The sequence below is a fragment of the Drosophila mojavensis genome, unplaced genomic scaffold (assembly GCF_018153725.1).
Source record: "Drosophila mojavensis isolate 15081-1352.22 unplaced genomic scaffold, ASM1815372v1 contig_136, whole genome shotgun sequence".
NCBI lineage: Eukaryota > Metazoa > Arthropoda > Insecta > Diptera > Drosophilidae > Drosophila > Drosophila mojavensis.
In genome coordinates this window covers 21,529,168-21,541,663 of record NW_025318667.1, presented here as the reverse complement: position 1 = coordinate 21,541,663, position 12,496 = coordinate 21,529,168, and the positions used below count along the sequence as shown (strand labels likewise).

Sequence of the window (12,496 nt, the reverse complement as noted above, 5' to 3'; positions counted from 1 at the left end):
CCATTTGTTATTTATATAACTCTACATACACTGCAGTTGTTTCTTCAATAAAAACGCGGATGCTGGCTTTAAAGAACGATTTTGTGTTTTATTGCGACTCGAGGCTAATTAGACTCCAATTGGGAATGCCAATAATTCGGTCTGACCTTCATTGCTGTCGCATTACACAGGAAAATGAACAATAAACTGAATATGGACTGTAAGAGCATTAGGCGAAGAGCAGAGAGAGAGGGAGAGAGAGAGAGAAGCAGAGGGAGAGGGAGAGAAACAGGCGGTAAGCTGAAATGAGAAGACAGAAAACGACAAACTAACACAAATGTCACTAAATAAGCCAATGCGCCCTAATGGAAATGTCAATCGCAAGATAATGTTTTATTGTCCCATTGTAATGATTTCAGTTTGCATTGTTAGCGATGGCATTCAATACAGTGTGATGGTAATTGTGACTGCGACTGTGATAGCGACTGTGATTGCGACTGTGACTGTGACAGTAACTGCGACCGTCTCGTCTCCCTCGACTCTACTGCACGAACAGCTTTCAATTGGGAATTTATAATTTGCTACGGAAATGGAGCTCCAGCCTACTGTGCAGAGACTGAATCAATCGAGGGCTTGAATTACTCTTACAGGGTATATGCTGCAGCAGTGTGGACTCTTAACTATGATTATGATGCTAAAACAATGTTAAATGAACCTTGATGAGCACTTTCCAAGAGAATAATGCCTCCAAGTGCAATGCTATACTAACAGCTGCATGCGAAAGTCACTGCCAGCAGAAGGGGAGAGGGCGCGAGTACGGCATGTAATGGGTATTAAAAGGGGCGGACAGAGGGGAGGGAGAGGCGGGCAGCTAACCTACGAGCTATAGGACATTCCATTACCTCGACTCTGGGACAAGCGCGTAGTAGCTTACTCCGGGGCGCAGTTAGAGGCTGCGCCCAGAGCTGAGGCCAGGAGGCGGGCGACGGGCGACGAGCGACGGTCGGCGGACGGCGGGGAGCCGGGTGCAAACAGCTGCCGGCACAGTAGCTATCAACTATAGTCGAGGAAATTACTTTTAACATTTCGAATGCTGGCTGGCAGTCGGTGCAGAGGGCAGGCCGGAGACGCCAGCCGGCAGTCGACTGCAAAGTATATATATTTCTATATATATATATATATATATATATATATACATATACTTAAAAAAAACTGGAGAGAAGAAGAAGACGGAGGAAAAGAAAAGAAGAGAGCAGTCTGCTGAGCAAGGGCAAGGGCAGGTGCAGGGGCGGTGCGCGGTAAATGCAGCAAAGTGAAGCAAATGAAAAACAGGAAAATTATTTGATTTTTATGCATTTCACTTAAGCAGCAAAAAGGGCAAACGGGCGACAGGGCAACAACATGGATGAGCAAAAGCTGAGCTGCAGTCGGAACTGGAACTGGCATTGGAATTGCAGTTCGAGTTGGAGTTCGAGTTGAATGTGGGCGTGGTGGAAGGTGGGAGCACGAAGCAATCGGAGACTGGGCGCCGTGCTGTCTGGCAACTTGCTTGCATTATAGATGAAGTTCCGTGCGAGAAATAAAGCAAATAAATGCAATCAGGAATTATAATTCGAGCAGCAGTCAAATAACTTGATTTCCCATAGCGTTCAGCGCCTGCGACGCATTAATAACATTTACGGCGTTAAGCCCGGCACTGTCAACCCGTAAGCCCCCTAAAAATAACAGGCGAAAGTGTAAGAAGTGCACGAACAGCTTGTCAAAGGGTTTTCATTTCTTTTTTTTTTTTTTTCTTTCCATTCGATCGTAAATAAAGTGAAAGCCTTACTTTAACACCCAGAAAATTACACAACACTGGCAGCTGAGGCCACTAAATGTGCAATAAACATGAAAACTACCCTGTAAAAAAGGTGACCTAATCGAAGCATGTCACCTCAGTGGAAATTGATAGAAGCCATTTCGGAAAATATATTTAATGAACTTTTTAATATTAAGAGCTTTTTAAGCCAAGAGCTTTCAGATAGTTAAACATAAAGCTTATCATATAAATTTTGACAATTTAATAGAATAATATATATAATAGATATTACTTGTGAATTTGGAAATCTTTGCAAAAGCTTTAAGCTTTCAAATAATATGTTTTACGCTTAAAGTAACGTAAGCTTTAATAAGCTTTTATGCGGCTTTACTTGCGCTATTTTCTCTATTGAAAACATAGGAAACTATAATTTTGTACTAAAAACTAATTTTGCTTAATCCAATATATCGATTGAGTGCTTTAATATGGACTAAGTATAAATATATATATCAAATAAATAATTTATTTAATTTTATAATTTATCTCAAATAAATATTTTTTAACGGCTAGTAACAGCTTTGAAAATGATAATGGAAAACAATCCGATGATATAAAATGTACGAAATTCTTCAAAAAGCTCTCCAATAATATAAAGTATATGAACTTTTTGCCAAAAAGCTCTAATACTCTAATGCTCTGTAATGTGCTTTCTAAGCGCTCATAGCAAACTATTTATTTGCATAAAAAGCGCACTCGCCCTCCTATAAAGCTTTAATGCGCTTTTAAAGCTCCGCAAACGGCTTACACAATAAAATCTCGCATGAGAATCTCATATCAATGTATGCATAAATTTGCATAAATTAAACTTGATTTAGTTCATACAAAATGCTCCACAGCCAGCTCGATTATCATTTATTGCAAGCTCAATGGGGCTCAGCAAATATTGTGGCGCACATTTGGGGTCAATGCTGAGCTTAAACTCCGACTGCTGTCACTCGCCATCAAACGCAACTGATGGCTCCGAAATATATGCAATGATGAATAAATTAAATGATAGCTGGCATTTGATAATCCTTTATTTACAATAAGTTGAAACGTGTTGTAGCTGGCCCATGGGCATAGGGCGATGGATCGCAAAAAACTTGTTGGCTTCTGGTGCAGGCCAATAGATTGGAGTCCATGTTGCATGCCCAGCTCCAGCTCCAGCTCCAGTTCCAGTTTCAGTTTCAGCCACCGGGTGTTCCGTGCCAACATCAGTCGACGGCTGGCAAAACTTAATTATGCATGGTTAACACGAAAACTCAATAAATTTTCAAATAAATTCACAGGAAAACCTTCATGTGTGTGCATGTGTGTGTGCGAGTGTGTGTGTGTGTGGATTGGTGTGCGGTCTATGTAAATTTTATTTGCTAAAGGATTTTTCATGAAGCTTCCTGCCGCCGTCGCTGCTGCTGCCGCCGTCGCTGCTGCTGCTGCTGCTGCTGCTGTTGCATTTAGATTTATTTGCGACGTGTGTGTTATGTAAAACCTATTAGAGGGCCACCCAAGTCCAGGCCCAGTTGCCCAAGCACAGCTCCAGGCACAGGCTCAAGGCCCAGCCAACAAGCCCAGCCCTCCCTTGCTTGCGCACCGACCCATCCCGCCCCGCCCCTGCCTCCAGCCAGTTGCAGGTCCAGGCAACAGGCTCAGCTCAGCTCAGCTCACGTGTGCCTCTGCCGGCCATTCAATTTGGCCCGGGGCGCTCAACTGTTGCACAAGAGCTGCCGCAGGCGCGGGCAGTGGGGCCATCGGGTGGAGCAGAGCCTGGCACTGAACCAGGCAATAGCCGGAGCTCCAGGCGCCAAGCACCAGGCACCAGGCACCAGGCACCAGGCACCTGGCAACTAATCGCCTGTTGAAATGGCTCACACAGCCGCCAAAGTAAGGCAAATTTATTGAGTTCTCATATCGTGCAACGTTATAAGAATAATGCAGCAAACAAAGCCGACCACCCACAACAACAGCAACCAAATAAAACTGAACTAAGTAATGGGAGCTGGAGCGGGAGCTGGAATTGAATGGGAGTTGAAGTTGGGTGTTGAAGCTCCAGTGCGGTACACTTGACTTGATGGGCTCTTCTGCATAGCTCAAAGAGAACGGAGCGATTGGAATGAATTTAAATTTGAAGATAACAGTTCATATGAACTAGTTGCATGAGTCAGTTAAACGGAGCAAAAGAAACGGTTTTATAAATTGGTTTAAGCTGTTCTTCTGAGCCAGCTTAACGAGCTGTTCATATGAACCAGCTACATGAGCCAGCTACTAGTTCATATGAACCCGAACCGCATATAACTTATATTAACTTTTTTGTAGTGACATAATCAAATCATAATGTAAACTAACTGCGTAGTTCTTATGAACCATTTTTATTAGTTCATATGAACCATCTCCAAGAGTCAGTTGAGCAGCTTTTCTATACCACGAACGCATGTCAGTTAAATAGCTCGTAAGAACAAGTTTCGTTTCATTCAGCAAACTAGCTCATATGAGTAGTCTTCAAAAGTCAGCTGATCGGCTCTTTTAACCCAGTTATGCATGTCGGTTCATCACAAGACGGCTAAACCCTTAAAGGATGCTCAAGTCAATTTAGTAGTTCATATTGATCTGCTTAACCATTTAGCTGAGCAAGTTCATATGAACCAACTAAGCCATTGAGTTAGATATTTAAAAATAAAAGACAATGAAATTAAATCCATGTGAACAAGGCTTGCTTAACAACTTTGTTGAGCTAGTTCTTATGAACCAGCTGAATAATATAATATAATAGTGATCTTTATTATACATGGATATATGCATTGTACGATCAAATAATAAAGATCTCTTATCTCTTATTGTACATACATACATGTAGGCTTGCAAAAACAAATTTTTGGAACTAGTTCGCTTCGCCAGTAACCACAAAACTCTCCAATCTTCATATTCTAGGTGATATCAAGGTCGTTGTTGACTACCAACACAAACCACTGCATAACGCACCCAAACACACACACACAAACATAGAGAGCAAGGGGAGTTGTAAGACTCGAAATACTTTGCAAAAAGTAACAGTAGCAAAAAGTGAAATGAAGCCGAAAAGCAAATAGAGCATAAATTACGCAAATCCAACACGACACTTTACAGCGTTGACTGCGACGCCAGCAGCGGCAGCAGTAGGAACTGAGGCGGAGGCACAGACAGAGGCAGAAGCAGCGGCAGGACGTCGCGACAATCCTGCCGGACACCTCAAGCGTTCGTCTGTGTGTGTATGTGTGTGTGTGTGTGTGTGTGTGTGTGTGTGTGTGTGAGAGAGCTTAAACACACACTCGTACAGTGGGAGTCACAGAGACAACAAATAAGTTAAGTCAAAGTCAGAAAGGCAGACAAACATTGCGTGCGAGCGAGATGGGGGAGGCAAACACAATGTCGTGACATCTCTGTCGCACGCGCTGCATTGGCCAGTGCAGTGCAGCTCGGTGCAGTGCAGTAAAAGTGTAGCATGCAATCAGGCGCCAAATGCTCAAGTGTCTCATTGTCAGCATGTTGCATGCAACACGCCGTCCACTGCACCATCGGGGCGCTGGCAAAATAAAGTAAAATGAACAGCAGCAGCAGCAGCAACAGCAAAAATGTTAAAGCAAGTAAATAAACATTGTGTGCCATTATCAGGCACTGCCAGCAACAACAACAATCACAACACCAACACCAGCAACAACAGCAACAGCAACAACAACAACGACAACAATCAGCACACCAGGCAACATAATTTGCAGTTGCAACTGAGAACTTTTCAATGGCTTGAAGCTGAAAAAGCTGACAACCCAGAGAGGGCACAAATAATGCCGCACACTGGTCGAAAACTGACCAAAAGTGGCTCGAAAAAAAATTGGTAAGCTTTATGCTATTATTATTTTTTATTTATATAAATAAAGATAATATAATTTTTTTTATATAAATATATAACTGATTGCTTCAAGCTACAAATAAAAAAATATAAAAATTAAAAGTTATAGAATATTTGATTTAGTTAGATATATTTTACTAAATACTATACTATACTTAATTTGCTATACTAAACTTACAAAATATTAAATAATCATAACAATAAATAATATAAAATAAATTAAATATAATATACAAAAAAATTAAAATAAATACAAAAATGATAAAAAAATACAAATTTTAAAAGAAATTTTTAAAAAATCTTAAATTAATTACTAAAGTTAAAAGTAAGTACTAAAAGTAAAAAAAAATAATAATAATAATAATAATAATATAAAATAAATTAGTTAAAATAAAAAATAAACATAAATAAAAGAAATTAAAAAATAAATAAATAATAGAAAAACAAAAAATATATAAGCTAATAAAGGTACAAAATTCTCATTAATTAAACCTAAATATACTCTATATTATTCATTTTGGAATAAAAAGAAAACGACTAAATTTGAGCACCTAATTTTATATGAATAATATTCATTAATTATCAATTTAAATATTTATATAAATGCTTTCTCTTAATATAAAATTTATTTTTTATATTTTGTATCCAATCTTATACTTTTTTAACTAACCTAAATTCAACTTGCTGGAAAGAGATCTTTAACCACTGTGCGATGTTGTTGGCTGCAGCCGGCAACGGCAATGTCCAATGCCTGGCACATAGCCCGGATATGCCGGCGAACCTGATACTGTTCGTGTGTGTGAATATGTGGCTAGCGAGTGTGAATAGATGTGTGTGTGTGCGTGTGTGTGTGAGGGAATGCCTGTGTGTGTGTGTGTGTGTGCAACGGCATGGTTGAACAGTCAATGGCGGCGCAGCCAAGAGGCCGGAAGTGCAGCCGAGCAACAGCAATGCAAGCGTGCTGTCTGTGATTGGATGTGTGCGTCTGAGTGTGTGGAGGTGTGTATGTAGGTGTGGATGTGAGTGTGTTTGTGAATCGGCTAAACAAAAAACAGAGCAAAAAAAAAAAACACAACACAAGTTGACATAAAAATTGTACAAACTGAAAATGATTTGTGGGGTCCAGAGTCACCTACAACCAGGCAAGACTTTTTTTTTTTTTTTTCAAAAACACACACAGACACAAAGGCACACAGACACAAAGGCACTCGCTCGCTGGCTCATAGCAAATCAAATAAATCGCCTGCATTGACGCTTGAACGATTAGGAGACGAAATGACACATGGGACAGCAATTCTCATTTTTGTTGCATCTCCCGTTGCCTCAATCGCTCAGTGGCTCAATGGCTCAATGGCTCAATCGCTCCGGCGCGCTGTGAGTCGATGGCTGACAGTGTGGCATAGTTTACGGTTCAGTGACCTCTCGCGGCAGCTGCCGTTGATGGCATTTTATTGAAATGATTTTATGTTTCTCTATAGCGTCTAGAAAAAACATTCAGTTAATTGAAAGCAATGCAAATTCCTGTCCAAAAATCAATTTCCATTTTTTGCAATTGTAATATGAAAATGCATTTTCCATCAATGGCAATTGCTTTATCTTTGAAATCAATTAACCCAAATTAAAGCTAAGGTCAATATGCTGGCACGCAAAAACAAATTTTAATTGCTTTAAAAGTGGGCCAAAAGAGTTGGCTGAAAGGCTGACTGGGCTCACACACATTTCATATCTAGGTCTAATGATAATGATGCTAATGATAACACGAATACTAATACTAATAGTAGTGCTAATGCTAATAGCAATGGTAATGCTAAGGGTAATACTAAGATGAATACTATGTAGTACTATTAGTATTGTTAATATTAATACTAATAGTAATAATATTGCTAATAGTTATTTGAATACTAATACTAATAGTAATAATAATGCTAATAGTAGTTCTAATTCTAATACTAATAGTAATAATAATGCTATTCGTTATTTTAATACTGATACTAATAATAATAGTCATAGTAATGCTAACAGTTATGTAATACTAATAGTAATGTCTATACTAATAATCATGCTAATACTAATACAAATAGCAATAGTAATACTAATCGTAATACATAGTAATACTTATAATAGTAGTCGTAGTAATGCTAATCGTAATTCTAATACTAATACTAACGCCCATGCTTATTGTAATGCTAACAATAATAACAATAATAATATTCCTAATACTATTCTTGAACACTTATACTAATAGGAATACAAATACAAATACTAACACTTCCATTTATACCAATACTAATATTAAAATATTAATGCTAATACTAATATCTGTCAATAAGTTTGTTATTTTTATAGATTAGCTGAATTGCTCAAACTTTTGCTTTCAAGGCCAATAAATTTCAACGTGCGCTTCATTAAGGTTAATAGGACAACACAACTTGGCCAAATTGTTTGAGGTGTTTTGCCAACTGAACCCATCCTCCCCCCCCGGCCCCGTCTCCACCTCCGCCCTGGAAAACAGTCGGCCTGTTTATTGGCCCTTTCATCGGCCCCACATGAACAGGCAGTGGCTGGCCCTCGCCTGACTTGGCTTGGCTCGAATTGGCTGGCCGCCTAATTAGCAGCCAGTCAAAGTCACGTGAAATGTGGCCATTGATTATGATGAGGTCGCACTGTTGCTGCCCTAATGCCAAACAGTTTGGCTTAATGCCTCGAGGACGCGGCAACAGATGCGCAGCAACGCTCCATCCGAGCAACGCCAGATATGAGCCGGTCTGCACTGGGCTTAAAGACACAGCCGCTCGAGTTGGCCGACAGCCGCTGCATAGGCTGTGGTCGAGGAGCGCCGATGCTTTTGGCCAATGTAATTAATACCAACATAATTATATTTGGATAACGCAAACGTAATCAAGATTAATTGAGTAACAGCAGGTAGTTTGCATAATTAGAGCTCGGTCACCAGAGCAGACGCCACTCGATGCTCCGACCAGTGCCCGTGCTCATCGTTCATTGTCGTTCAACGCTCGTCTGTCCAGCAGCAGCAGCAGCAGGAGCAGGAGCAGCAAGAGGAGGAGCAGAAGCATTACAACAAACATTTCCATCAACTGGCCAACGCCAATGGCAGCAGCGTTGACTGTCCACTGTCGTCACTCCATGGCCAAAAAACATAATTTACAATTTCAAATGCCCCTCTTACGTTCGCCCTCTCTCTCCCTCTCTCTCTCTCTCTTACACACACTCTCTCTCTCCCTCTCTTTCTCTCAGCCATTTTCTGTCTCACTGCGTGGGCAGCTATCAGCATGCTTTGAGTTTTGGCTTTCTGCTTTGGGCGACAGCATGGGCATCGAGTCAACTCCATCATCGTCTTGCTCAACTTCATTTGATTACAATTGTTCCCCTTGTTCCCATTGTTCCTCCTGTTCCTGTTGTCGCTCCTGTTCCTCCTGTTCCTATTGCTGCGGCTCCCATTGTATTTGCTGTTCTGCCTCCTGTTGCCCGGACAACGGGTCGACGGGTGGACGGGTGGAAGGGTGGACGGGCCGACGGGTTGCAGCTGCAGCTGCAGCTGCAGCCACAGCTTAATAAGAACGTCCAGAACTAATGACCACTGTCCCAGCCTCGACGACCTAATGGACTCCATTGTCTGCATGTATGCAGTTACTTAACTGGCCACACCGAGTCGCACATTGCCCTGCGCTTGGAACAACATTTCTCTCCCCCTTTTGGGCCACTTGCAATTTGTTGCGAAAATGTTTATCTTAAGTGAGTTTCAATGGAAGCACAAGCCCAAATTGAATGGCTTATAAGTACTAGACTATCGATACCATTGTGTATATTATCGATAGCACAGTGCTTATTAAATGTGTAAGCTTAGTGCTGATTATCGATTACTATTCAGAAAGTTTTCTCAGCTATTTTCATATGTTATCGATAATTGATCAAGTCAACTGTCCTCACAGATTTCATGGAATTCGAAAGTAAATTGATTTATTCATCTTACATCATGTAATATACGAAAAAAAAAAAAACAGATTTAAAATGCTGTAAGTCCCTTTGCATTTATGTCTGATAATACCTATTGTCCGATGGCGGTATATAGAGCTGCCCAGGTAAGATCTTTTCCGGCAACAGCTCTTGCACCTGCGGACGCTCATAGATTTCCAGTTCATAGCAGAAATAGTCGTACACATAGAAATCCTCGGGCGACACATAGTGAAAGGCGACCGGATATTCCGAGAGGCAGTTCCGGCACTGCAGATCAACAAGACAAGTGAAAGCAAATCAAGGTGAATCTGTGATTCGACTCACCGCACGGGGATTGTAGTAGGCGTACTGAAAAAGCCAGAAGTCCAAGCCGTTGTATTTGGACATGAGTAAAGTGTACGGGGCCATGGGAAAGAATCTATTGCGCAGCGTTAAGTCTCGCGAATCGCCAGCGATCACTCCCAGATTATAGAGGCATATGCCCATCTCCACGTCCTCGGCATGATTGTCCTCCTGCCGGCACTTGCTGCTATCGTTCAGGCCGTGTACAAAGATGCGCAGCGCCTCCCGGCTAAGCACGTACCCGCTGCCCCCCGACATGTACGACTAACCAAGCAACCAAGCAACAGACGATAGGAAAATCTTCAATATTATCAAATACTATTCGCATACACTTACTGCATTTCCAAATGGATTGTAGAACAGCTTGTAGTTGTATCCAAAGTAAATGGGCATATCTGGAGAGTAGGGATACAGCATGTGTCGCATATTCTCCAAGAATACATAGCTAAAAGAAAAGACAATTGAAATTCATATTGATATCAACAAAACACCGTCAAGATTAATGTGAACTTAGTGAAAATGACAGAGAGGGAAACATAAGAAGTATCAGACAGAGGGAGACAGAGATAGAATGAGAGACGCAGCGAAATTGAGAGCTAGCAACTCTCTTATCATTGTAAGACTTGCTGAAACTCAGGAGAACAAAGTTATGTTGTTTATCGAACATATGAGCATGCACATATGTTAAAGAACTTATTCAGCTCTTCACTGGTTCACTTGTTGAACTGATTCATTTCACTAGCTAAGTTGGTTTACTAATTAAACTGATTCATTTGCGAACTGATTTACTAGCTGAACTAGTTCACTCTGTGAACAGATTCATTTGCTGATCTAGTTCACTAGTAGATCTGATTCATTTTTTAAACTGGTTCTTTTCTAAGCCTGATTTACTAGTTGTACCAGTTCACTGGTTCACTGTTTGAACTGGATCACTCTGTGCTCTGGCGCACTCTTAGAAATCGTTCACTAGCTGAACTGATTCACTAGTTGGATTGATTCGCCAGTGGAACTGGTTCATTACTTGAACTTGTTCATCAGTCGAGCTGCTTCGCTAGTTGAGCTGATTCATTTCATGAACTGATTCACTCGGTGAACTACTTCGCTAGTTGACCAAGCCTGAACTGATTCAATTCGGAAACTGAGTCACTAGTTAAACAGCCTCAACTGAATTAATCCATTAGATTTTTGGCGTTCATTCACACTAGTTCACGTACGTATCATCGTCGGCCTTCATAAACCAATCGGCCTCGTGCCGCTTGTTTTCGTAGAGGTAGGTGAATGCCTCCTTCGTCTTGCCCCAGAGCACGTCGTACGAGTCCGTCTTGTTCAGGACAATCGTGTCGAGCTCATCGTCTGGTGCCGAGCTGATGAAATAGATCTTGTTGCACCGCTTGCCCCACGTGCGCAGTATGTGCACCGCCCGCGTCTTGTGGTACTTGGGCGTGGTCATCACCCAGCAGAGCACGCGCACCTCCCGCTCCAGCTGCGCGGCCAGCGGCTTCCGCGAGTCGCGTGCGCCCAGCTCCCGCCTATCGCTCAGCGCCGTCAGCATCATCAGATCCCAGTAAGCATAGAGCGCAATCAATGCGATGCTGCAGACCACTGCAAAGCCACAGAGACGACGTGGCGACAGCCGATAGAGTGTGGGCCGAGCGCCTGTCAGGAGCACTTGCAGCTCCTCCCGTTTCTTGGGCGTCGACCGGACGACTTGCACCAGCTGCTCGTGCTGCAGCTGCTCCAGTGTGATCTTGTGCTCGGACATTTTGGCACTGGCTGTGGCCCCGCTGCCGTGGCCAGATAGCGTGTCGCCCACTGAAGTGGCATCTTATCTGGGCCATGTTCGACACAACGGTAATGGATATTGAACCGGAACAGCGAGCAGAGCACAGCGAAGGCTGATAATTTTTTTTGTTTTTATTTTTTTTTTTTTTTTCATTTTAAGATAAACAAACAGCTGTGGGCGACTCTGAAATGCTTTGTGCAGGCAGACAAACACTTGTTAAATTAGGTGCATGTGACTCTAAGACCTTTACTATAAAGTGCCAGTCAAACTGTAATATAGATATAGGCACACATACAGAACCTCTCAACTTGTGAATGGAAATGCGAAGCTGGCATTGTCTATCTATATTGACTATCAAATTGTAATTGAAATAGAAAGTTGATAGCATGTTTATCGATTAGTTTCTAGGAAATACTCTGCTGACTGACTACTATATTATCATTTAACAAAACTGTATAATTAAATTTCAATAAACTATCATCATATAAAATATTAAGTATACGCCACATTTTAAACTGATATTTGATTGCTTGAAATTAAGCCATTTTAGCCCTATTAAATTAATTATTAATTTTTTAATATTTACACAGAAATTCAAATTATACAGAATTATCGAGAAGGAATTTCTTTCAAGTGAGAAGAATTTTTTCGATTTATCGCGATTTCTAATTTAACGGGGTACAAATTATCGAGACTCGAT

The 12,496-nt window shown here is 41.3% G+C and overlaps 1 protein-coding gene across 1 annotated transcript; it reads right to left on the bottom strand.

The window, feature by feature from the left end:
• Nucleotides 1–9,681: 9,681 nt before the first annotated feature.
• Nucleotides 9,682–12,047, bottom strand: LOC6584428 (glycoprotein-N-acetylgalactosamine 3-beta-galactosyltransferase 1). The gene is made up of 4 exons (XM_002010047.3): nucleotides 11,228–12,047; nucleotides 10,350–10,458; nucleotides 9,996–10,277; nucleotides 9,682–9,938 (listed from the first exon to the last, which is right to left on the bottom strand). The coding sequence occupies exons 1-4, from the start codon at nucleotides 11,773–11,775 to the stop codon at nucleotides 9,747–9,749; spliced, it is 1,131 nt and encodes a 376-aa protein (XP_002010083.1). The 5' UTR covers nucleotides 11,776–12,047; the 3' UTR covers nucleotides 9,682–9,746.
• Between the last annotated feature and the right edge of the window lie 449 nt (nucleotides 12,048–12,496).

What these genes read in the sequence shown, in the direction of transcription:
- LOC6584428 (XM_002010047.3), bottom strand. Translation starts at nt 11,775, where the DNA reads ATGTCCGAGCACAAGATCACACTGGAGCAGCTGCAGCACGAGCAGCTG. An exon ending in ATGAAGGCCGACGATGATAC is followed by an intron (nt 10,459 to 11,227) that starts GTACGTGAACTA and finishes CTTTTCTTTTAG; the next exon opens with CTATGTATTCTTGGAGAATA. An exon ending in CCTACTACAATCCCCGTGCG is followed by an intron (nt 9,939 to 9,995) that starts GTGAGTCGAATC and finishes GTTGATCTGCAG; the next exon opens with TGCCGGAACTGCCTCTCGGA.